Source organism: Agelaius phoeniceus, chromosome 15, assembly GCF_051311805.1.
Source record: "Agelaius phoeniceus isolate bAgePho1 chromosome 15, bAgePho1.hap1, whole genome shotgun sequence".
Lineage (NCBI taxonomy): Eukaryota > Metazoa > Chordata > Aves > Passeriformes > Icteridae > Agelaius > Agelaius phoeniceus.
In genome coordinates, this window is record NC_135279.1 from 6,677,312 (window position 1) to 6,698,363 (window position 21,052).

General features: G+C 51.9%; 1 protein-coding gene across 5 annotated transcripts; it reads right to left on the bottom strand.

The window, feature by feature from the left end:
• Window positions 1-137: 137 nt before the first annotated feature.
• On the bottom strand, window positions 138-19,962 carry TCOF1 (treacle ribosome biogenesis factor 1). Of its 5 annotated transcripts, none has more exons than XM_077186253.1 (18): window positions 19,805-19,962; window positions 19,217-19,272; window positions 16,538-16,680; window positions 15,699-15,805; window positions 15,084-15,432; window positions 14,170-14,255; window positions 13,499-13,711; window positions 12,643-12,912; window positions 8,602-8,776; window positions 8,313-8,455; window positions 6,317-6,484; window positions 5,678-5,909; window positions 5,366-5,454; window positions 4,450-4,678; window positions 2,850-3,449; window positions 1,672-1,769; window positions 1,135-1,168; window positions 138-676 (listed from the first exon to the last, which is right to left on the bottom strand). In XM_077186253.1, exons 1-17 carry the CDS (start codon window positions 19,913-19,915, stop codon window positions 1,139-1,141), a joined length of 3,099 nt encoding a protein of 1,032 aa, XP_077042368.1. In that variant the 5' UTR covers window positions 19,916-19,962; the 3' UTR covers window positions 138-676; window positions 1,135-1,138. The 5 variants fall into 5 exon arrangements, with proteins under 5 accessions (XP_077042368.1, XP_054498750.2, XP_077042366.1 ...); XM_054642775.2 differs by having other exon boundaries at window positions 1,135-1,171; XM_077186251.1 differs by having other exon boundaries at window positions 138-1,171; window positions 5,366-5,451.
• Between the last annotated feature and the right edge of the window lie 1,090 nt (window positions 19,963-21,052).

Genomic DNA, 21,052 nt, shown 5'->3' on the forward strand with positions numbered 1-21,052 from the left:
CCATCCCTTGTTTGATTTCATTGGGACCCTGGGGTCCTCCTGCCCCAGACAGGCAGACCCTGGGCTCTGCTCTCCCACCCATAACACCCTCCAGAGCCAGCCAGCCTTGGCCTCCCCTGAAACCAGCTGAAGAAAAATCTGTTTGTTGTTTTTTATTTTGTATTTCATAAAAAAACAACACAAAAACCAACTCTGCCTTGGCTGAGAACAGCTGCTGGACACAACTGTTCAGTGCAACTCCAGGGACATGATAATCACCACTGTCAGTGTTAGAATAAAAAGGAAACCCGAGAGCTTTCTTTGTAGTAGCAAAAGGACTGACACCACAAGTCACAGGAGGAGGGGAAAAAAAGGTAAAAGTTTTCCTCAAAAATATAGCTCTGTGGTAAGAGAAGGGATGGCTGGGTGTCAACAAGGGGAAAAGCAGTTTATGCTCTGCTCTGCTCAAACTGCCTCCTCCACTTCCATTCCATTTGGAGGGACTATAAACACATCTCTGAGCCTCAGCAGGGCAGGAGGAGGCAGAAAGTTACACAACTGTTCTAAAAGTCACAGTTAAAAGAAATTATAAATTACTATTTAAAAAAAAAAAAGTTGGAATTCTCCAGGTGAGCTTCCTTTTCCTCTCTTCTGTTTGATCTTCACCCATAAATCTTTAATCACAGGAATGCGGTACCTTTGGGGAGAGGAGTTAAAAGTTAGGGATGGGGAGGAGGAGAGCAGCCTTACAGCTGAGCAGAGCATGGGCAAAGGCATCTGGTCCACTTGCAGGTGGCAACAACATCACCATCTAATCCCATCACTTTTCCAAGCTCCCTGGAACAGGGGGTCAGCAGGGACAGACAGACACTGCCAGAGGCCACTCATCTCTGCTGGTGACAGAGGTCAGCAACACCCAGGCTGGACATCTCAGCAGCTACAGAGTTGAGGTCAGACACATCCAGAGCAGCCAGCACATGGCTGCACGACATTCCTCACACTGCTCCACTCCCTGGCCCTCTGATCCAAGGCCAGGCTGGCTCAGGGAGCTCTCAGAGGGCTCTTTTTGTCTTCCCAAATCTGGCCCAGGAGTTCTGAATGTGGCCAAGGTTACGCCGCTCAGGGTGCCAATGGCCGTCCCCACAGGCCATGTACCTTCTCACAATCCTTCAGGATCAGCTCCTTTCTTCTTCTAAAATGGAAAGGGGAGAAGATACATCAGCATCATTTGCACCACAGACACGAAGGACCCAGCAAAGCCAGAGAGGCTTCACGGACATGTCCCTGTAGAGGTGGCAGCCACCACAAGGAACATCCTGTAGTCTCCCTCTGACACCCCTCAAGCCCTTGGGATGGGATGCAGAAGTCTACCAAGGCCTCAGGAACTCCAGCTTCTGCTGAGAATGAGATGAGCAGACAGCTGGAGAGCAGCACTTGCTCCTTGGACAGGACTAATAAGTCCTTTGCCACCAAAAGGGTCTCTGGGTTTGAGCATTCCAGGGAGAGGAATCTCCTAGGGCAGCAATACAGGAACAAGCCCTTTGAGTCACTCTAACCCCAGCCAAAGGTCAGGGTGCCTCCAGACTGGCCACAGTGAACTGAGGGCTTCCCTGCACTGCCAGCAAGACCAGGACATGGCTCTCTTCCTTCTCCTGCTGGGGTGAGCACCACAGCCCAGGGTGTGACACATACCTTCTTCTTCTTCTTGTGAACCTCAGCAGAGCCATCTGCCACAGGCACCCCTTCCAAAGATGCTTTTTTGCTCTTCTTTTCCTTTCCAGCCTTTTTTTCTAGGAGTGGGAAAGAAAAGCCAACTAAGAGAGGGACTCTGGTATTGTCAGCCTCTGAGAAGGAGCACAGACTGGTAGGAGCATTTCCAGTTAAGATTTCAATCACATGCAGACCTGAGCAAGATTTCCAGAGCAGGAATTGGGTGAAGGCAGAGCCCTACCCACAGGCAGCTGCACCCAGGGATGTTTCCCTAATACCCCTGAGCCAGAGCAGCTTGATCCCACCATCTGTGCACACACATGGGTGGAATTATACAGAATTTCCTTCTTTCCCCCTCCTGCTGCCCACCTGCTCCAAGGAACTGCTTCAGGGCTGGAGTAGATGGGCACATGGCAGAAATGAGAGCCAGGGGAGCTGCTGACACAGGATGGACACGAGGTTCAGCTCAGCACAACTGCTCAGCAGGCTCCACTCATCCCTGTTAAACAGCTCACACAGGCGCCAATAGACAAGTCTGGCTCCTCCAAAAATAAGGGCTGTGTTTCAGCAGAACAGAAACACCATCAGACCTGGCTCAGCCAATTCACATCCCCCCTCCCTATTTTTCTTTTTCTTTCTTTTTTTTTCTTTTCTTTCTACCAGCACAAAACCAGCTCTGATTTGCAAATACAGGCTGCACTGTAAAGAAAAAACCTGGCCTTTGGATTAGGGCAGAGAGTAAGCCACTACAGAACAAGCTGTAGAAGGGGCAGAAGTGACAGGATAAGAGGAAATAGCCTCAAATTGCACCAGGGCAAGTTTAAGTTGAATATTAGGAAAAAATTCTTCACTAAAAGGGTTGTTAAAACACTGGAACAGGCTGTCCAGGGCAGCAGTGTGGTCACTAACCTTGGAGGCATTTAAAAGATGTGTAGATATGGTATGTGGGGACATGGTTTGGGGATGGGCCTGGGTTCATGGTTGGACTTGATGATCTTGAAAGACCTTTTTCAAGCCACATGACTGATTCCATGAGGAAAGCAGCCAAGCAGGAAGCCAGTGGGACAGTGGGTGCTATTTGCAAGGCCCTGTACCAGAGGCTGAAAGTACATCAGCTGCAAGAACCTATTGCAAACTAGGCCCCAAGTGTAGATGCTTACTTTTAGCTGATTTTTTCTTTTCCTTGCTGCCTGCCACCTTCTCCAGGTCACCATCTACTTTCTTCTTTTTCTTTTTGGGTACTTCTTCATCAGCCTGCCCTTTCCGTTTCTTCTCCTTGGGCTGCCCCACAGCCCCATCCTCTCCCGTCAGCTTCCGCTTCTGAGACGTTTTCTGCTTCTTGTTCTCTTTGTCTTTGCTCTTGGATGTTTTCACAGCCTTGTCTGCTGTGGAGGATGGTTTCTTTTTCTCCTTTTCTTTTTTCTCCTTTTTCTCCTTTTCTTTTTTCTCCTTTTTCTCCTTTTTCTTCTTCTTCTTCACTTGCGAGCCCTCTGCTGTCTGCACTGCAGGGACTTCAGCAGCAGTGGTGACCTCAGTTTCACTCCCTGAGCTTGGCTGCTGTGGCTGTGGGACGGAGGGCAGGGCATGTGATGATGCTGGGGTCACTTGCACCCCTGTTGCCCCAACATTGTTCTCTTTCATGGCCAGGGTTTTCTTCAGTGAGGAAGCTTTGAGGCTGGCATGACCTGGCTCTGTTTTTCCTGCCACCTTCTCTTTGTTGGAGGCTTCTGTAGCTCCCTGCCCTGAAGGGGGGTTGTTTTCTGCAGAAACAGACAAAAACAGGGAAACTCAGGGAGCATTCATGACACAGACTAGTCACAGGAGGATAGAAATATGCATTTGAAGAGGAGCATCCTGTTCTTCTCCCAAAAAAAGCTAAACTTGTTGGCATCTGTAGCGGAATCAGAGAAAGATGCCTCAGCCTGAAGTGGGTGACAACAGCCACAAGAGCTTTGGCTGTTTGACGAGATGGGTGAGCATAGATGGAGCAGTCCTTCCCCAGGACACCATCCCCAGAGAGCTGGGGACTTCCCAAGGTGGTGGGGGCCCCCACACTGCCTCCTGCAATCACCACCAGTGGCCAAGCCCAGAGCCCCTGGGACCTCTTGAGCCTCTATATAGATAGTTCTGACTTCCTCAACAGCCCTTTGCACAATTTCATGATGTGCCCAAGGGACCAACAGACCCATCTGACCTTCTGGAGTGGGCCAGAGTTCATCTGAAGGTGCCAGGGTCACACCAGAGCAGAAGCAGCTTTCAGCTCCAAGTTTTACAATTTGCCAACAAACCAGGGAAAGGGTGGGACATTCTGTTTCTCCACAAGTCTTCTCACTTGCTTTCCCTCCTCTGCTCTCCAGACGTGCAGCAGAGCCCACACAGCCCAAGGGGAGGTTTGAATACCAGCACTGTGCAGCAGATGTTCTTCAGGCAGTGTCTGAGCCCTCCACAGAAGCCAGCAATGCAGCGTGCACTGGCTCCAGGGAGAGCCCTACCTGCTCCTGTTCATTAATGTGGTTAAAGCACATCTTGGAAGAGGCAAAGGCACTGAGCCTTGGAGGCAGCCAGCACAAGCAGGCTGCTGAGGGTGAAGGCTGTGCTGTGGCCAGGGAAGCCAGCAGACGGCAGCAGAGCTCCATGCTGGGGTTCCACGGCAAAGACACACTGGGAACAGGGCCCACCCTCCCCAGTGCCACCCCCCTGTGCCAGCACAGCTTTGCTCCAGGGCCAAGCAAATTCCCAACCTTGCCAAAGGAGACCCACCTGCTTTGTGGTTTGCAGCCACCTGGTTGTCATCTGTGTCAGAGTCACTGCTGTCACTGCTTGAGCTGTTGGCCATGGCTGCTTTCAGGGAGCCCTTGGTGAGGGAGTTTGCAGCACTCACAGCTGCCTTCCCTGGCCCCACCTCACCCCCAGGCTGGGGGAGAACCGTCTTTGGTGCATGGGGTGTTACTGGGGTCTTGGAGAGGACTGGGTAGCCTGTGAGGAGGGACTGAAACAGCACAGACACACTGAGGAGTCACAGCAGGGCAGCCTCCCACACACCAGACATGCAGCTCTGTCTCTGCTGCTATTATCCTCATGCTTCAAGTGAAGGGCCCACCTTTGGCCACCTGTGGAGCCAGCTCTGAGAGCCCAGGACTACCAGGAGAGGGGCCAGCACTGACAGACACCAGCTGAGCCAGAGGTTCTCCTTTGTTCTCACCCAGCAAGGCAGGCAGGCTGGGGGAGGCTCCTGGCCATCACCCACGCACACTTAATGCACTGCAGATGTGCTGCACGCCCTGCACGTTACTGACAAAGGCAATTTCATGGCTTGGACATGGCTTAAGTTACAAACTAAAGTGGGGGGAAAAAATCCCTGCTGCTATTGGCACTGTGCACCAGTTCTGGTTTAACCCTTGCAAGGCACCATATCCTGCTGTCTCTACCTCCAAGGAAGGCACCATGAACCCTGGACCCAAGGCCTGGCTGCCTGGGGAAGCATTCCAGGTTCAAAAGCTTCTCTCTCTCTCTCTGCCAAAAGGTCTTGCTCACACCACTGCACTGGGGAACCCCCACCAATCTGCTGGCAAATCCACCCAGCACCCCCTCTGCTATGGATGAGAATTGAGGCTCTCAGTCCTATTTAGGAGCCAGCTGCAAGACCAGAGAGGATCCAGCCTGCTCAATACCATACCTGTGATGCTGCATCCTCCTCCTCCTCACTGGACTCTGAGGAGGAGCTGTGGGCTGGCTGGGTCCCTCCTGGTTTCTGTAGGGAGCCTGCTGGAAGAGCAGAATTCCTCCTGTTAAACCACTGCTGCCTGGGGCTGAGCTCACCTTCCCAGCACAGGCACTGCCACCAAAATCTCTTCTGCCTCCAAAAAAGGGGGAGTGCTCTGCCAGGCTAGAGAGGAGGAATGCCTCTCCAACCACTGCCAACCTGCCATGGGGTAACAAAAGGCTGTCCCCATCCCAGCAGCACCGAGAGCATCTTCTGAAAACTGACCAGGTTTGGAAGGCTCCTTGGGTGCCTCCTCCTCGTCAGTGTCGGAGGAAATGCTGCTGTCTGAGGTGTCCTCTGCATGAGTGGGTGGCACAGCCTGGCTTGGGTGGGTGTCCTGTCCTGGCTGCAGGACTGGCTGCTTTGCCTTGGCAGTGGAACTTCCAGGGATGGCAGTGCTGGCAGGAGCAGCTTTTCCCACTGGAACCGTTTGCTTTTGGCTAGAAGCAGCAGGGACCTAGGGAGAGGGAGATGAAATAGATCTGGAAGGAGGAATAAGTAACTGCCCACATCCATGAACTACAAGCAGCAGCCCAGAGTACATGGGCTTGAAACATCTTGGCCCTTCTTCAGCTGTACTGCTCCAGTTGGTATCACAGTCAGCCCAAGCCAAGCAGACAGCTGCTATCACAAAAGGAAAGAAGCAGCCAGCCAGCTGGGAGCCAGGAACAGCAAAGGTACCAGAGCTGCCCTCTGCTCCTCTGCCTCATCTCACAGCAGGATCATTGTGGTCAGGATAGGGCAGCCCTCTCTCCTGGCTTCATGAACACTTCCCTCAGCTGGGGATGTGGCACCAGCCCCAGGCAGAGCCATCTTCTCCCTCTCCCCAGGAAAGCTCCCCACCTTGGTCTCCTCCATCATTACCTTTCCTGGCAGCATGTTGTGCTCATCAGTGTTTGAGCTCTCAGACACTCTGCTCACTGCAGGGACAGCAGGGGTCTTTGTCTTCTTCCCTGAAGGCAGGCTGGCATTTGCCTTTGCAGCCATCATGCTCGAAACTGCAGTTACTTTGACATTCTGCTGGGACAGACTCTAAAAGAGATGAGAAAGAAATTCAGGACAGAGCAAACTTGGAGGGAAAAGATACAGAGGCATACACCAATCCAGCACCAACTCTAAAGCCTTTCCATCATTTTCAGCACAGCACCAAGACCTTTTGTTTTTTAATTCTCTCCTTTACAAACCAGTTCTGCCTTCCATGAGCCTCTGAGCAAGGCCTCTGGCACAGCCAGGAGCAGAAATGAGGGCCAGCACCCCAGAAGTGCCAAAAGCATTAGCTCAGTGCCCCAAAGGCACCTACCCTGAGGGCAGGCAGGGGAAATGTGCTGTGCTTGCAGGCTGTGTATCCCTACCCACTGCAGCACCAGCAAGTCTGCAGCTGTAAACCTTTGCAGAGCGGGCACTTGGACTCCCTGATGTCTTTTACACTCTAAAAATCACACAGCAAGAGTTAATTGGCAACAAAGATGAACAAAGACACCAACCACAGGGAAAATCTGCCTCCAGGTCCACAAGCCAAAAGACAGATTAGGGGTCAAATTAACAAGAGCAATTTTGTTGCCTCACATTTAAAACCTCCCATCAAACTTACCATAAGAGGGGTTAAAAATAGAAAGGCCAGGGGCATGGAAACCGGGCACTGAGGACAGGACCATGACACAAATGCCAGTAGAAGAGGGAGAAGGAGCCACAGGGGAGCACTCAGCCTCCTGGTTTGTGTTACTGACGAGGCTGTGTGAGCAGCTCTCCCCCTGCAGATGTGTGACAAGCTGGGCCTTTGTGGGCTGACATTTCCCCCACACATCGTCTGCCTTGGGAAGGAGCAGGCCCCGCTCGCCCTGCAGCCCAACGCGAGCTCTCGGCCCTCTCACACAAAGCTCAAGTTACAGCAACTGCATGATTGTATAAAATCTCAGTAATGTAAACATGCTGTACTCAAGGAGAGCTCAGGATGGCTGCCTGCCCATCAGCTGGAGGGAGACAGCCTTTCCACCAGCTACAGCCTCAGGCCAACATGGGAAAGGGTTTCCTGAGTGCTCATAATGTCCCCCTCCCAGCAAAGGCACGTGTGGGGTATGAAGTGAGCTTGGCCACCAAGCCCTGGGCTCAGAACACCAGCCAGGCCACCATCATGTGGAACAGCAGCCATGTTCCTCAGTCAGTGGGTTTTTTAATGTGGTTTCTTGGGCTCAAACTGCAGCACAAGTGCAGACACCCCCAGGACAGCTTCACACCAAGGCAGCTCTGACCCCAGGGAGCTCAGCCACAGCTTTGCAGGACTGGCATGGGGACACAAAGAGACTCCAGTGGGACAGCTGGGATCAGCTCCATGACACTCAGGGGTGCTCTCAGCACAGATATGGGGTCACCTTCCCTTCTCTCCAGCTAAAAGGCAGCAGGACTGCTGTGCTACCCTCACGGCAGATCCTGCCATCCTCCCAAGGCTTGTGGAAAAGAAAAGCAAAGAACTTCAGAGGTCTGTGAGGAACCAGGCAATGGGTTGCCTTGGAGCTACTACACAGGTCATGGAAAAACTCTTCCTGTAAGGATTTGGCTGCTTTTTCAGCCCAAATTCCTGGAGTAGAGCAGAGGGGACAGAGTCCCAGGGAAAGCCTGGGCTTGTGTGTCTACTCACGTTCCTGTCAGAGCACACACACTCTCCACTGCTCTCACACACTGCAGGATTGCTGTGGCTGAGATGTGCACCCAGAGCTGGGGTCAGCCAGACCCACGGACACGGCCAAGGAAACCTAATGCAGCCAAGGGGAGGCTGCTCTGCACTGCTCACCATGTGCACAACCACCACCTCCCAACTCCTGAGACCTCCTGAGAGTGCAGCACTACAGCCCAAGCTCCTCACCTGGGAAGGAGGGACTATTTCATCCTCTGAATCTGACTCCTCACTGGAATCCTCACTGCTGTCCACAGCTGGAGGGGCTGTGGCTGGTGCTGAAGTTGGTGCCTTTTTCACGTTTGTTGGTTGGGGCACAGCATTGGTTTTCACTGCAGGAAAAGTGTAAGAGGTTGTCACTGTGAGAAAGAGTTGCTCTCTGGGGCTATCAAGAGCAGGAGCTGCTCCATGTGCAGGGGAGAGTATGAAACCCATAAAGATACAGGTGAGGGATCCTGGCTACTACCAGGCAACTTACCAGCTGGTGAAGGCTGTCCCTGGGCTGCAGGAGACTCCTCTTCACTGTCAGATGAGTCACTGCTCCCACTTTCTGAAACCTGGCTTTTCAAGGTGCTGACCACTGCTTTTTCAGGCTGCCCAGCTTTAGCAGCCTGGCTCAGGTTGGGAATAGGCCTGGGCTGGTCTGATAACCTCTTAACAAAAAAGAAACACAGGCCCAGAAATGCAGTATTAGTACAGGTGTTGTTCAGGAGTTTAAATGCAGTTTCAGCTCAGGTTGGGTTTTGTTTTACCCTAACAGAGCTGTTACTAACATTCTCACCATCCTTGGTGTGTTATGAGTGAAAGGGCTTCGGCCACTGCCTGGGCTGAGCTGCTGTAGATAGATCCCTCTGAATTTAGCAATTTCCTTCTGACAGAAAGCCCAAGCACATTTTACACGAGCACACAGGCTAATAGTACATATAAGCTTCTAAAAGCAATTCTTTCTTGAGACAGAGACACTGGCTGAGGACAGGAGAAGCACTGCAACCCCAAGACTCCCACTCCAAGGAAGCCATTTCAGCACAACCTAGCCACAGTTCAGGGAATCAGTAGGAGTTGGGAAGCCTTGGGCCATCACACTTGCAAGATTCAGACACAGCACTGGAGCAGCTACAGCCCAGAGCTGCTGGAGAGCTCAGTGTAGACACAGGGCTGACACAAGGGTTGGAACACAGGGCAGGCAGAGACAGAGCAACTCAACTTGGAAGCTGATTTGTCAACAGGTCTAAGAATTTAGAAATCTCCAGACAACAAAACACCTCTGACACTCACTTGGGCTGTGTCTTTCTGCAGCACCTGTCAACACTCAGATGCTCCAGGAAAGACCACAAGCCACTTTTCCTGTTGTGTCAGCACCAGGAAGCCACAGTCACCTGTGCCCCACATACACAACTGCCAGGTGAGACTCTCTCTCTTCCTGACTCCTCTCCAAGCACTGCAGATCCCCCTCCTGCACACTGAAGGTCAGTGGTGGCAGAGCAGAGGAAGTGCTTGTGGAATGGTCTGGGAATGTCCCCTCCTGCAGAAATTCCCCAGGCTGGCAGTGCTCTGCACCCGCTCATTCACTCCACTCATGGCTCATCTCCGGGCTGCTCTGCCAAGGAGTACACAGTGTTTGCCAGGGCAGGGAGGCCCTGTGCACCCTGCATGTGATGCCAGCTTGCTTTGGTGCTCCATGAGAGATTCCTGCCCAGCTGCACCATCCCTGCTATGCTGCTAATGCAGTGATACCCCCACAGCAGAGAGCACCAGCGTAGCCTTTTGGGAGGACCAATCCCACTGAGCTTCCTGGCACAGCCCTGCCATGGGCTGCCATTGGGGCACTGTTTATCATCTCCAAGCCAAACACTAAACAGACAACAGCATCTGCATGTTTATCCCATTACAGAACAGCTCTCTGAACGAGCCAAGCACATTTTGAATCTGCTTTAGAGAAACAGAAACCTCCACAAGTGCTTGAGAAGGGGGGACCGCAAACCTCACTTCTCTGTTTTGTTTTGATACCAGTGAGTCACAATCTCCAGGAGAGAGGCCAGCTTTGCAATGCTGAAGAGACACAAGTACTTGAAGCAGTCAGAAGAATTCACACACACTGCTCTGAACGTGCTAACTCCTCTCTGCTGTTCTAAACACTGCTGTGCAAGGGAAGAGCTTCCCAAGATTAGAGCCCACTGAGTTTTAAGTGCTTCATAGCAATGGTCTAGCCTCTCCCTCTATGTGGATGCACAGCACAGGGCTGCTCCATTTTCTAACTTAGCAATGGAGTGGGAAAGAGCTGCCATGCAGGGGCATCATCACACACAGAAAGAACATAACAGAAACCACCATAAGGTTTACACAGCCTCAGAACTTCCTGGAAGGCAGCCAAGGTCCATCCATCCACATCAAATGGATGACAGTCTCAGGTGGGATCTGGCCAACAGCACAGCCAAGTTACATCCAGGGAGCAGGTAAACCAGGCAGAGAGCTCCTCACAGCTTGAGAGTCACAGGTACTGAAGTAACTCAGAGAGGAGGAAAATAACTCAAGAGGAAATCATTTTTCCTGCTCCCTCTCCAGCCCCCAAAGCAGGAGCTGCCTGTGGCTCAGTGAGTGTGATGACTCAGCTCCCGCACAACCCATCTGCCACTCGCTGGGTCCATTTGCATCCTGCAGCGCTGCATGACAAGAGGAGGAACAACACTGAGCCACGTGTGCCCAGCACGTTGTAAAATCACACTCCAGCACTGCCTGTGTGAGCACTGCCTGTACCAGCACTGGGAGCAGCACCTCAGCTGTGCCACAGCCCAGCCAAGGGGCAACTGCCACCTGCACAGGAGAGGGAACAGCATTCAAGGAGGAAAAGAGACCCTCTGTCTCTTGGGAGACTTGGCCTCTCCCCACGCAGCCTGCAGTCCAAGATTAAAAGTTGCTGGCACAACTTCTGTCAGCACAACCCACGCGGGTTTTCCTGGGATGCTCAAGGAAGACACGGGTTCCCAACACATGGATGCACGTGTACCTCACACCCACTCCTTGTAAACAGAAGCCAAAGCCTGTCTATAGAGGGCTCAAGTGCCACCTTTGGCTCAAAACACTCAGGAAAGAAGCAGCAGAGCAAAATTAGCAGTTCCAAAAGAAAAGCAGCTCACAGCATCTTTAAGATCAGACTGTCCCCCATCACTACCCTGTCCCCCCAAAATATGCAAACACCTTGTCAACTTCTTTGACTAAATATTCCTGAGTCTTCAGGGGTAAACATACCAATTAAGCAGTTCAATTTAGGCATGATGTTCATTTTAATTGTGCTAATCCACCCCCACAGGGAAAGATGAAGCAGCTTCCAACGCTCTGTATCTGTTTGGATCTTGCACAGAAGCCAGAGGAAGTTGCAGGATACAGTAAGTCAGTGGTTAGCATATGCCCAAGTAGCAGATGGTGAGGAATGAGCTAAGAAGAGTTTGACTGGGAGGACAGGACTGTGGACACAGCTAAGCCCAATGGTTTATCTTCAGGCTTCACTCGTGGTCCCTGCCTGTAGGCTACTAACAAGGGAAGGAACAGCCTGTATAGCAAAAATAGAGCTCCCTCCATGACAAGCTCTTCCTTGCTCACTCTGGCTGTGGAGGGGTACATGTCAGTTTGCAAGAGGGAAGATGCTGAAGTGGTTAAATCAGCAGGTAAAACTTGCTGTTGAAAGCTTCACAGAACCAAACCGGAGGACACAAACCTACCCCAGCACATAAATCCTGCTGAAGTGGACAATTCTCTATGGTTTTACAGTGGGACCTCATGGCACAGCTATTAAATAGCTGCTCCTGTCACCTAGAGCTGAATCTTCACATATAATCAATCATGCAGGAAGAGAGCAGCACAGAGCCAACTGTGAGAGAAACATCCCCCTCCACCCACCTTAGCAGACCAAGGCTATGAAGACAAAAATGCAGAGCCTTGCTGGCTCCTGCCTGTCAATAGTCAAAGGACGTGTTGACAAAGAGCCTCCCTGCAAGGACACGTGAGGCTCTACCCCCAGCTTCCCTTCCTCCCTTGCAGACAGTAAGGCTGCATCTCCTGAAGACTGCTTTCAGGGCACTTTCTGAAGGCCCCTGCAGCTCAGACTTGAGGCAGAAGGTTTCAGTACAATGTGCCTAGGGATGCTCTCAGGAAGGGATTTGCATCCCTTTGAATTTAGCCACCTGAGTCCATTGTGAGCTCCCAGTCCTTCTCCTTTGGTTTGAGAACTCTGAACAAACCCCACAGGAGAGCCAAGACCAAGATACCTATGACCCTGCACACAAGGCCACTCCAGAGGGGCACGAGTGAATAGCTGGCATCAAACCATTTGCCTCCCACCTCCTCTGGTACACCTGTGTGAGAAGAGTGAGGCTGTACTTGCCCCCAACTAGAAAGATCTTCTGCTCTGGGGGAGTGAGAAACGAGATACTCCTGGTGTTTCAAGATCAGTGGCAGCATTTAAGGGATAAACCCTTGTCTTGTATACTCCATGCCTTGGCACTGGGCTGAATGCAGCACCTACCTTCTGGCTGATGGGCACAGGGAGGTCCTCCTCTTCAGTGGCTGATGAGGCAGAGCTGTCTGCTTGCTTTTTACTTTCAGCAGGCTTTGTGGGAGCAGCAGTCTTTCCCAGTGAGGTTTTAACCTGTTTGGGCACTGTTGGTTTTGGTGCTGCCTTCCCTTGGGACACTGGAAGTGTTTTTACTGGAGTTGCTTTGACAGACAGTGATGCTGCTGCTGTAGGTTTCACTGGAGATAGGACGGCCTGGGAGGATTTTGGAGGTGGCTTTGTCTGGACAAGACATGAACAGAGTGAAATAAGGCAAATCCCACAGCAGTATAATTAATTTGCTCAGATAATCAAGGGAAGAAATTTCAGAGCCCCCCCAGAAAGGCAAACCCTGAAGGAAGATTAGTGACTGGCAGAACACAAGGAATTCTTTCATCTGGCTTTCTTCATCAGTCTGCTGCTACTACCAATCCCCCCCAGTGAGGTACAAGGCAGCACTTTGCAATCTCCACAGTAGGGAAGCTGAGCTGCACTAGTTTGACAAATTAGACACTATTTATTGCAATTTATACCTGAGAAGCAAATTCCACCATGCTAATTTGCCTCTTCAGGTGGGAAAAGAATCACTGGGTTTTTCTTTCTTTTAAAGGTACTGATGGGTTTTTCTAAGAAAGGCACAATGGGTTGATTAAAGCTCAGAGCAAAGACACGGAGGTGCCTTTTAACAACTCATGCCTCCTTCCTCCCACCTCCAACATGACTTTGCTACACACTACATGCATTTACAAAATTTTCTTTTCACTGCAGCTCCTAGCCCTGAGAGGCATGCAAGGAGAGGGAGGATCTCAGAGACAGGCACTTGGGTTACCAATGGACGTTCATCTTCACTGTCTGAGGAGCTGCTGCTCTCTGCTGTGTCACTGGGCTGTGCAGCCCTGGGAGCTGCTGTTGATGTTGGTTTGGCCTGGCCTGCTGCCAGGGCTGTTTGTTTCACTGCATTCTTCTTCAGGGACACTGAAGCAGCAGGTGCACTTTTCACAGGTGCTGCATTAGACCGCACTGTTTTCACAGCTGGCTTGGCCTGGGAACAGGGGGAACAAAAGGGAACAGGAGAATCAGGTAACACCTTAGAAGAAAATAGTTGAAAGCTCTAACTGCAAGGAATCTGTTTTAAAGCCAGCTACATTGCTAATTTTGACCAGGACAGGCTTTTCCAGACCCATGAGCCGTGGCTTATCTGAAGCAAGTCATTTTCTCCATGGACTGCCTGACTATATCCATCAAATTGCATACTAATCACCTCCTACAGATCCAAGGATCTCCCTCAGCCTCAGGCACTAGAAAAAACTGGAATAGAATGGTTGGTGTTGGCAGGGTTTAGTGGGGCTCTCAGCCACATGGTATATGCTCTGGTCTTGGGGATCTCAAACACCCAAGGTAAGGGATGCTGTCAGAATACAGCACTGCAGCATTTCCTCTCTTCTTCAAAAGAAGGGAAGTGATTTCCTAGGGACAAAGAATCCGTGCTGGAGAGGTTACCTGGATGGCTGGAATTACCAGCTCCTCCTCAGAGGATGTGTCCTCACTTGATTCCTCACTGCTGCTCTCAGCCCCAGCTGCCGGCTCTGAAACACAACGAGGAGATGTCACAGCTGCTGCCTGCTCTGGGCCCCCAGAGTGTGATGCTAATGTGGCTTTTGAAGTCAGGGAAGCAAAACAAGCCACAGAGAGGGCTAAGGGGATTTGCAGGGAAGGGGACCTAGCCTTGCTGAAAACATCAATAGGCTGCTGGGAACAGCTTCTCCAGACAAATGCTGACCCACAAACACCTCTCCTTGAGTGCAGGCAGAGATGGGAAATGCTGCCTGGCCACCCTCTGACCCTATGGGGTGCTGCCCAGCCAAACACAGCTCCCTGCAGGGGCACCCAGCCTGGCTGGGCCTCCTCTGGATAAGAGCCAAGAGGAGGATCATTTCCAGAACTTTAATGATCTATTTCTCACCCTCCTCCTCCAACACACACAGACACACTTCAAAGCATTTAAAGATTTCCCTGAAGATTTCAAACCCCAAAACGAATCACTTTGCAATTGGGAATAAAGAGAAAACACTGGAGGGCCTTTCCATAAAGCTGAAAGTATCAGCAGCATTAGTACTGCACCTCCTCCGGACATGCTACACTGTTAGCCCCAACCCCTGGGTACGTGCTGGGTGCTGCCAGACATCTTAGCACAGGATCTGCTGCTTGAAATGGGAGCAAGCACGCTGCGCTCATCCCACGGAGCTCCAGAGCTGGCTGCTTTGCAATGTTCTAGCAGCCTCCCCAAGGAACAAGCATCACTCTCAGCTTTCCAGCAAGGGAGCTGAAAGGAACAAGCTGAAGGCACGTCTCTGATCCAATTTGCAGCAGAGCTGGAGCTCACACACATCTACACCACCCTGCAGGCTCCTTACCAGCTTTGGGGGCTGGGGCCTTTGCAGTCGGTGTCTCCTCTTCCTCCTCGCTCTCGGATGAGGAGCCGCTGCTGCTGCTGGAACTTTCTGGTGCTTTGGTTGGTACTGGTGCTTTGCTTTGTCCTACTTTGGCCACAGCTGCTGTGGCATGTCCAGGCTTTCCAGGACCAGGCAGTTTCTGGGCCTTGGCTGGGGATGGAGCTGCAGCTGGGGCATTGGGCTGCTGCTTGTTGGAGAGCACAGTTCTGTCAGCAGCAGAGAGCGCCTCTGCTCTGCCTGCTGGGGCAGCAGCCTTGGGAGGGGAATGCAGGCAGTTGGCAGCTTTGCCACCCACCACAGCTGCTGTCACCTATGGGAAATAAAGGAACTTAGAAGGCTAAACACAGATGGGGAGCTAAACTGGAGATAATGTACCTGCAACAGTAATGTGGCAGCAAGGTAAGCCATAGAGCTCTTCAGGGCAGTGTTTGGGGGACAGATGTCTAAGAAAAGGCTTATGGCAGCAGAGGAGGGTCATTTAAACATGATTTCCACCCCAGGACACAATTCTACACATGCTGAGGAGCATGGGACAGTCCTGGCCTCAGAGTACCACCAGCCTTGACGTTGCCTTACCGTCACTGCACCTTTCCCAGCCAGATCCTCCTCTTCTGATGAGGACTCATCTTCCTCACTGCTTTCTATATTGACTACCGAGTTCGTGGCCAGAGGAAGGCTGGCTGCTGCACAGGAGAGAGCCACAGAGCAGCTGTGTCAGTGTGTTTCTCACACCAACACGGTCTCTGGTTTGCAGGAGGGCCCCAGCAGCAGGGCAGGGTCCCATCTGCACACCTGACCCAAGACCACCACCACTGCTGTCCCCAGGACAGGCAAGGACTTTGCTCCTCCACCCCATCCCTCTCCCAGCCACCAAGACAGGGAATCTGTCAAGATCTGCACTTTTCTAAAGGCTGGTATACAGCAGATCAGACTGATCTGCCAAAATGTATCAGACACAAGTTTTTGTTAGACTCTGCAAGCCAACACCTCCCACATCAGCTGCACCCAAGATCTATCCCCACTTCAGACAGAGGGCACTGGCATTCCAGACTAACAATCAAGACCTTCCCTGATCCATGAAACAGACCTGCCTTTGCTGGCCCAACACACACCTGGGACCAACTAGGAGGTGCTCCATAGTGGGCAGAAAGAGGTTCCCAAAGCTTCATCACCCAGCACAACACCCATCCCTCCCCAATGAATCATAACAGGTTTTTTCTAGCCTCAGCAGACATCTGTGCTCCTCAGAAACTCCACATGAGAAGGGGATGCTAAATTAGTTGTCCTATTTTTCTATGAGCACAAATAAATAGCCATCACTTTACAAGCATTTTCTCCAGCCAAGCAAGCTGGGCTGTTCCTACACAAGTCTCCAGCCCTACCCTGTCAGCTCCAGGGGGATGAAAGGCTCCTACCATTTGCAGCTTTTGCCTTCTCTTTCTCATCCTCTTCTTTCTCTGAGCTCTCAGAGCTGCTCACGGGATCAGGAACTCTGATCTTTTCTGGGATTGCTGCCTCCTCATCACTCACATTTCTTCTCTTGGAATTTGGTGGAGTTCTGAGGGAAGACAATAGGTGTCAAAATGGGGAAAAAATATCTTGAACAAATTAGAATATAATTATTCATTTACTCTCAGATCAGGCTCCAGCCTAAGAATAGGCAGTGTAATTTCTCTACAGAGGAATTCCTAAGGGGGGTGGGAAATACAGTAAACTTTCAAGAGCAACATATTCCTGCAACATTCAGGTAAATACAGAACCTAGATGATTTTTCTGTGCCCTAGGCAGACTCCTTCTTACTTTAGCAGAGAAATAAAAACATACAGAGTCAGGCTGGTGCTCGATAGAAGGCATCCTACAGAACAAATTCTTTCTCCAGGGGCTACAGCCTCAGAGTAAGTGTAGCCTCAGGGTTAGGGCAGATAACCCCAAAATACCAGGTCTTGGCATTCCACAGGGCCAGGAGAAGCCAATCTAAAGGGTACAAAAGCCATTTGAACTTGGGCTCCCAAGTCAAAAGGAAAGTCAGGTTGCAGAGAAGTTTAAGAAAGGAAGTGGCTGGACCTACAGAAGATGTGTTAGTAAAAGAGGAGGAAAAGGACACATAAGTATTAAACACTTAAGCTGCTCAATTGGGTTCAAACATTAAGCTGGAGAAAGATTTCTCCAGGCTCTAAATCCTACCTGTAGCAGGAGAGATGATGTGGCTAAAGTTACCCATGTTTTCATTTGAGAACTAAAGATAACACATTTGCTTTATTACAAGGGTAATACTGGGAACATGCTGGTGTGACTCACACAGGCAATGCTTCTAAGCCCTGGGACACACAGTTATCAGAAGCAAATATCCTCACTTCTGTTTAGCCCATTTTATTTGTTCATCTGTTTTAAAAACAGGATTAGTTTAACAATCTGATGAGTAAAGGCTGTGCTTGGTGTCAGAGTGTTCTGGCAGCACAGCTGTAACAGCAAGTTTTGTGCAAGCAGGCTAAGCCAAAGGCACGTTTGCCCTTAGAAAGTCCTGTAACTACTCCAATAATCTTTTAATAAAGCAACAAGGTAGCTCTCATCCTGCAACACCATTCCGATCCAGTGGCAGCTGACAGCACAGCACAGAGTGATGTGAGAATTTGTTGTGAGTGACCAGGAACTCAGGGATACCCTGTGAGGGGAAGAAATGGTGTCTGCTGGCACTGTCCCTGTGGCATTCTGGAATATCTGAGGCCTGCAGGGCTCAGGCTGCTCCTAGGGCTGGGCTGGTCCAGCTTTCCCCAGCTCCCAGGCACCCTTTCAACCCCTCTCTGCATCCTCCAAGTGTAAATGCAGCTCTGGAGGGAGGTCACTTGTGGAACTGCAAATCTCAGCTTCAGGCTCTTCAGTCTGGAAGAGTTTCTGGAGAACAGCACCAGGGGTGGCCTTGGTGAGAAGGGCAAGAGCCACAGGGTAAGGAAGAACATTTTTGGGCTAAAAGCCCATGAAGCAACAGGATGTGATAAAGACAGCTCACCCACAGGAGCACTCCAGGATAGATACTGGCCAACACATCCCTCACTTTCGCTCCCAACCAGGCAGACCAGGAATAACAGACAGATGTCTTTGTGGGGCAGGATTAGGACAGAAGGGGGAAGAAAGAGGAATCAAACCTGATGCAAATGCCCTGTTGCCCCTTAAGTTTAAAAGCAAGAGTGTCTGGGAGGGTTTGCTGCAGCAGGCAGGATAACCAGCACGAGGGAAGGTCACCATCAGCACCCAGGAGAGCAACAAACTGTGAGAGGGAGGAACTGCAAACCCATTTCTATGCTGCTACATCCTCATCGACATCCAGCCTTTCTCCTGTTCAGGTATGGAGGACCAGAGCAAGGCACGAGGCACTGAGCTGAAAACACCTTTGAAAAAAACTCTTCCCCAGGCTGCTGACACAGCCATGCTAAGAAGATCCTCAGTCCAGAGCTCCTAACCCCACAGATTCCCAGATAACCCAGCACTGAGGCTGCCACAGCAGCATTCAACATCCAACCAAGGCACAGGGTGGGTGCAAACATCACAGATGGGAAGGCTCCCTCCTGCAGACCTTCAAAGGGGGGTAAGGGTGCAGGAAGGCGTTTGGAACGTGTAAGGACTTGAAAGGACAGGCTGAAACCAAGAGATTTCCTCTGAGTCACAGCATCTGTGATCTATGCCAAGGTTTAAGTCCGTGCAAGAGCTCTGGCATTTCAGCACCTGCTCAACTCCTCTGTTCTCGGGTCAATAATCCTGCAAAGCACGTGGCTTTAAAAAGAAAGTGAAACAGAACTGGAATAGATTTCTTACAGTAAAGCATGACTCTGAGCTCCACAACACTGCAGCATCAACCAGCACAAACAGCATCAGGTGCTCAAAAATAAAATAACAACTTATCTCCAAGCATAATCCTGAATACGTGAAACGAATTGCTGTGAAACCAAAGGTTAGGAGAGAATTCTACCGTGGACAGTTATCACCAGAAATCCTCTGACAACGTGGAATTCCAACAAATAGAAATCACTCATGCCATGCAGCCTAGACGTCAGCACAGTCTGCCATCTATTTGATACTCATTCCCTCCTGTGACTTACTTTTCCCAGTGGGTAAAGATGTCCTCGAGAGAGGTCGAGAGGGAAGGGAGCAATTTCTGTGAAAGCAGAGCGAACACCAGTCAAGCACGGCCCAATCCCAGTTTCGGGATGTGCCCACCAGACAGAACAGTGACCGCAGGGCCCATCCAACCTTCCCCCGAAAACGGGACCGCGCTCCCGGCACACACCTCCCGGTGAATCCCTCCCACTCCCCGCCCCGCGGCACCCAGGGCCGCGTGTTTCCCCGGAGACCTCTCCTGGAGCCGCACGTGTTCGGGGAGCAGCAGTCCCCCGCTACCGGAGCCTCTACCGGGCGGGCTGCCAGCGTTCTCCCCAGCCGGTTCGGGGCCGGCCCGGCCCGCGGCCACCGGGAGCGCCCGCTGGGTGCCGGGACACCACGTGGGTCCAGCACGGACCTGCAGACCGCCGTGGAACCGAGGGCCCGCGGCGCGCCCGGCACCCACGTGGCGCTGCCGGTGGTCGGTGAGGGCGCGAACCGGGACCGGGCCGTGCGGCCCCGCCGAGGCCCGCGCTCCGGGACCGCGTCCCCGCTGCCTCTCCCGCGGCCCGGGCCCGGCCGCCCGTTACCTGCCCGCTCTGCGCCTGCAGCTCCCGGGCGGCCCGCGCGAAGCCGCCGCGGAGCAGGTGCTGGTGGATGAGGGCGAGCAGCTCCCGCCCGCCGCCGCCGTCGGCGGCCATGGCGCGGCCCGCGTGCCGCGCCGGAGAGACGCCACTTCCGCTTCCGCCGCGCGGCCCCGTGGGAAACGTAGTGCCGGGAGTGGCCGGGGGGGCACCGGTGGGAGCGGTCTGTCACCTCACGGGGGGTCGGCCCGGGGGAAAGAAGAGAGAAAGAGCCCATGGGGTCTCCCATGACGCCCCAGTGCGAGATGGGGAGAACGGAAGGGCGGAGGGGGTTCACCCCATGAGGTTCCCTCACACCCCTGGTCTGGGGACGGCGCCAAAGAAGAGCGGGGTCCCCTCACGGTGTGCCCACATCGCTCTGGCGGGGCATGCTGAGCAGGGAAAGGGCGGCCAGCCCACGGCGGCCCCTCCACCGCCCTGAGGGAGATGGAGAGCAGGGAAAGCCGGGTCTCACCCCATGGCCAGAGCCGGACCCCTCGCAGCCCTGGGCGGGAGATGGGGGCGAGCAGAGAGCGGCGGGGGAAGGACGAGCCTCCCACCAGCGGGGCTGCCTCAGCAACACCTTATGTAATTCTATATATTTCAGAGTAGTTTTCCCTATGAAATTCTATATATTTCAGAGCAGTTTTCCCTAAGATTCATCCAAAATGCTCTGAAGGCGAATTTGCAGAGCTGATTTAGTGCTGAGAGGAATAGCGGATTTGTCTTTACAAACAAGCTGTGGGTCTGCTGGTAGGTAAAACTAGCGCTGGAAGATGAAAGAAACAATGGGAAGGATTCCACTGGTTGGTGAATGGAAAAAGAGATTTGCTTTTACAAATAGACTTCAGGTTTGCTGATAAACGAAATTAGACCTTGAGAGATGAAAGAAACAATGGGGAAGAAAACCCCCTAAATTCCTTAAGAATTAAAAATTAAGAGGGAGGGTTATACATTAGAGGGAAATCTTTGGGAAATCTTTAGTATCAGGTGTATCAGGGAGCCTGTACCTCTCAAGTATCTCAGCCAATGGGGAAAGAGAGCAGGGAAATGTGGCTGGGAAATTAGGATAAAAAGGGAGGCTGCATCTTCCAAAAATTGAGAGATCCCAGGGGAATGCCCCATGGCCTTTCCCTTTATTTGAATAAAGCCGAAAGGACTCCTCTGTCTCCTTTTTGGACATAAACCCCTGGTGTTTGTGGATTAATTTTCCTA

Bases quoted from the DNA above. Each gene is read 5' to 3' on its own strand.
- TCOF1 (XM_054642775.2), bottom strand. From the start codon at position 19,915: ATGGCCGCCGACGGCGGCGGCGGGCGGGAGCTGCTCGCCCTCATCCAC. The intron at 8,777-12,642 runs GTAGGTGCTGCA...TTTTTTGTTAAG, and splicing joins CTGTGCCCATCAGCCAGAAG to AGGTTATCAGACCAGCCCAG. The intron at 4,679-5,365 runs GTATGGTATTGA...GTGCTGTTTCAG, and splicing joins AGGAGGATGCAGCATCACAG to TCCCTCCTCACAGGCTACCC.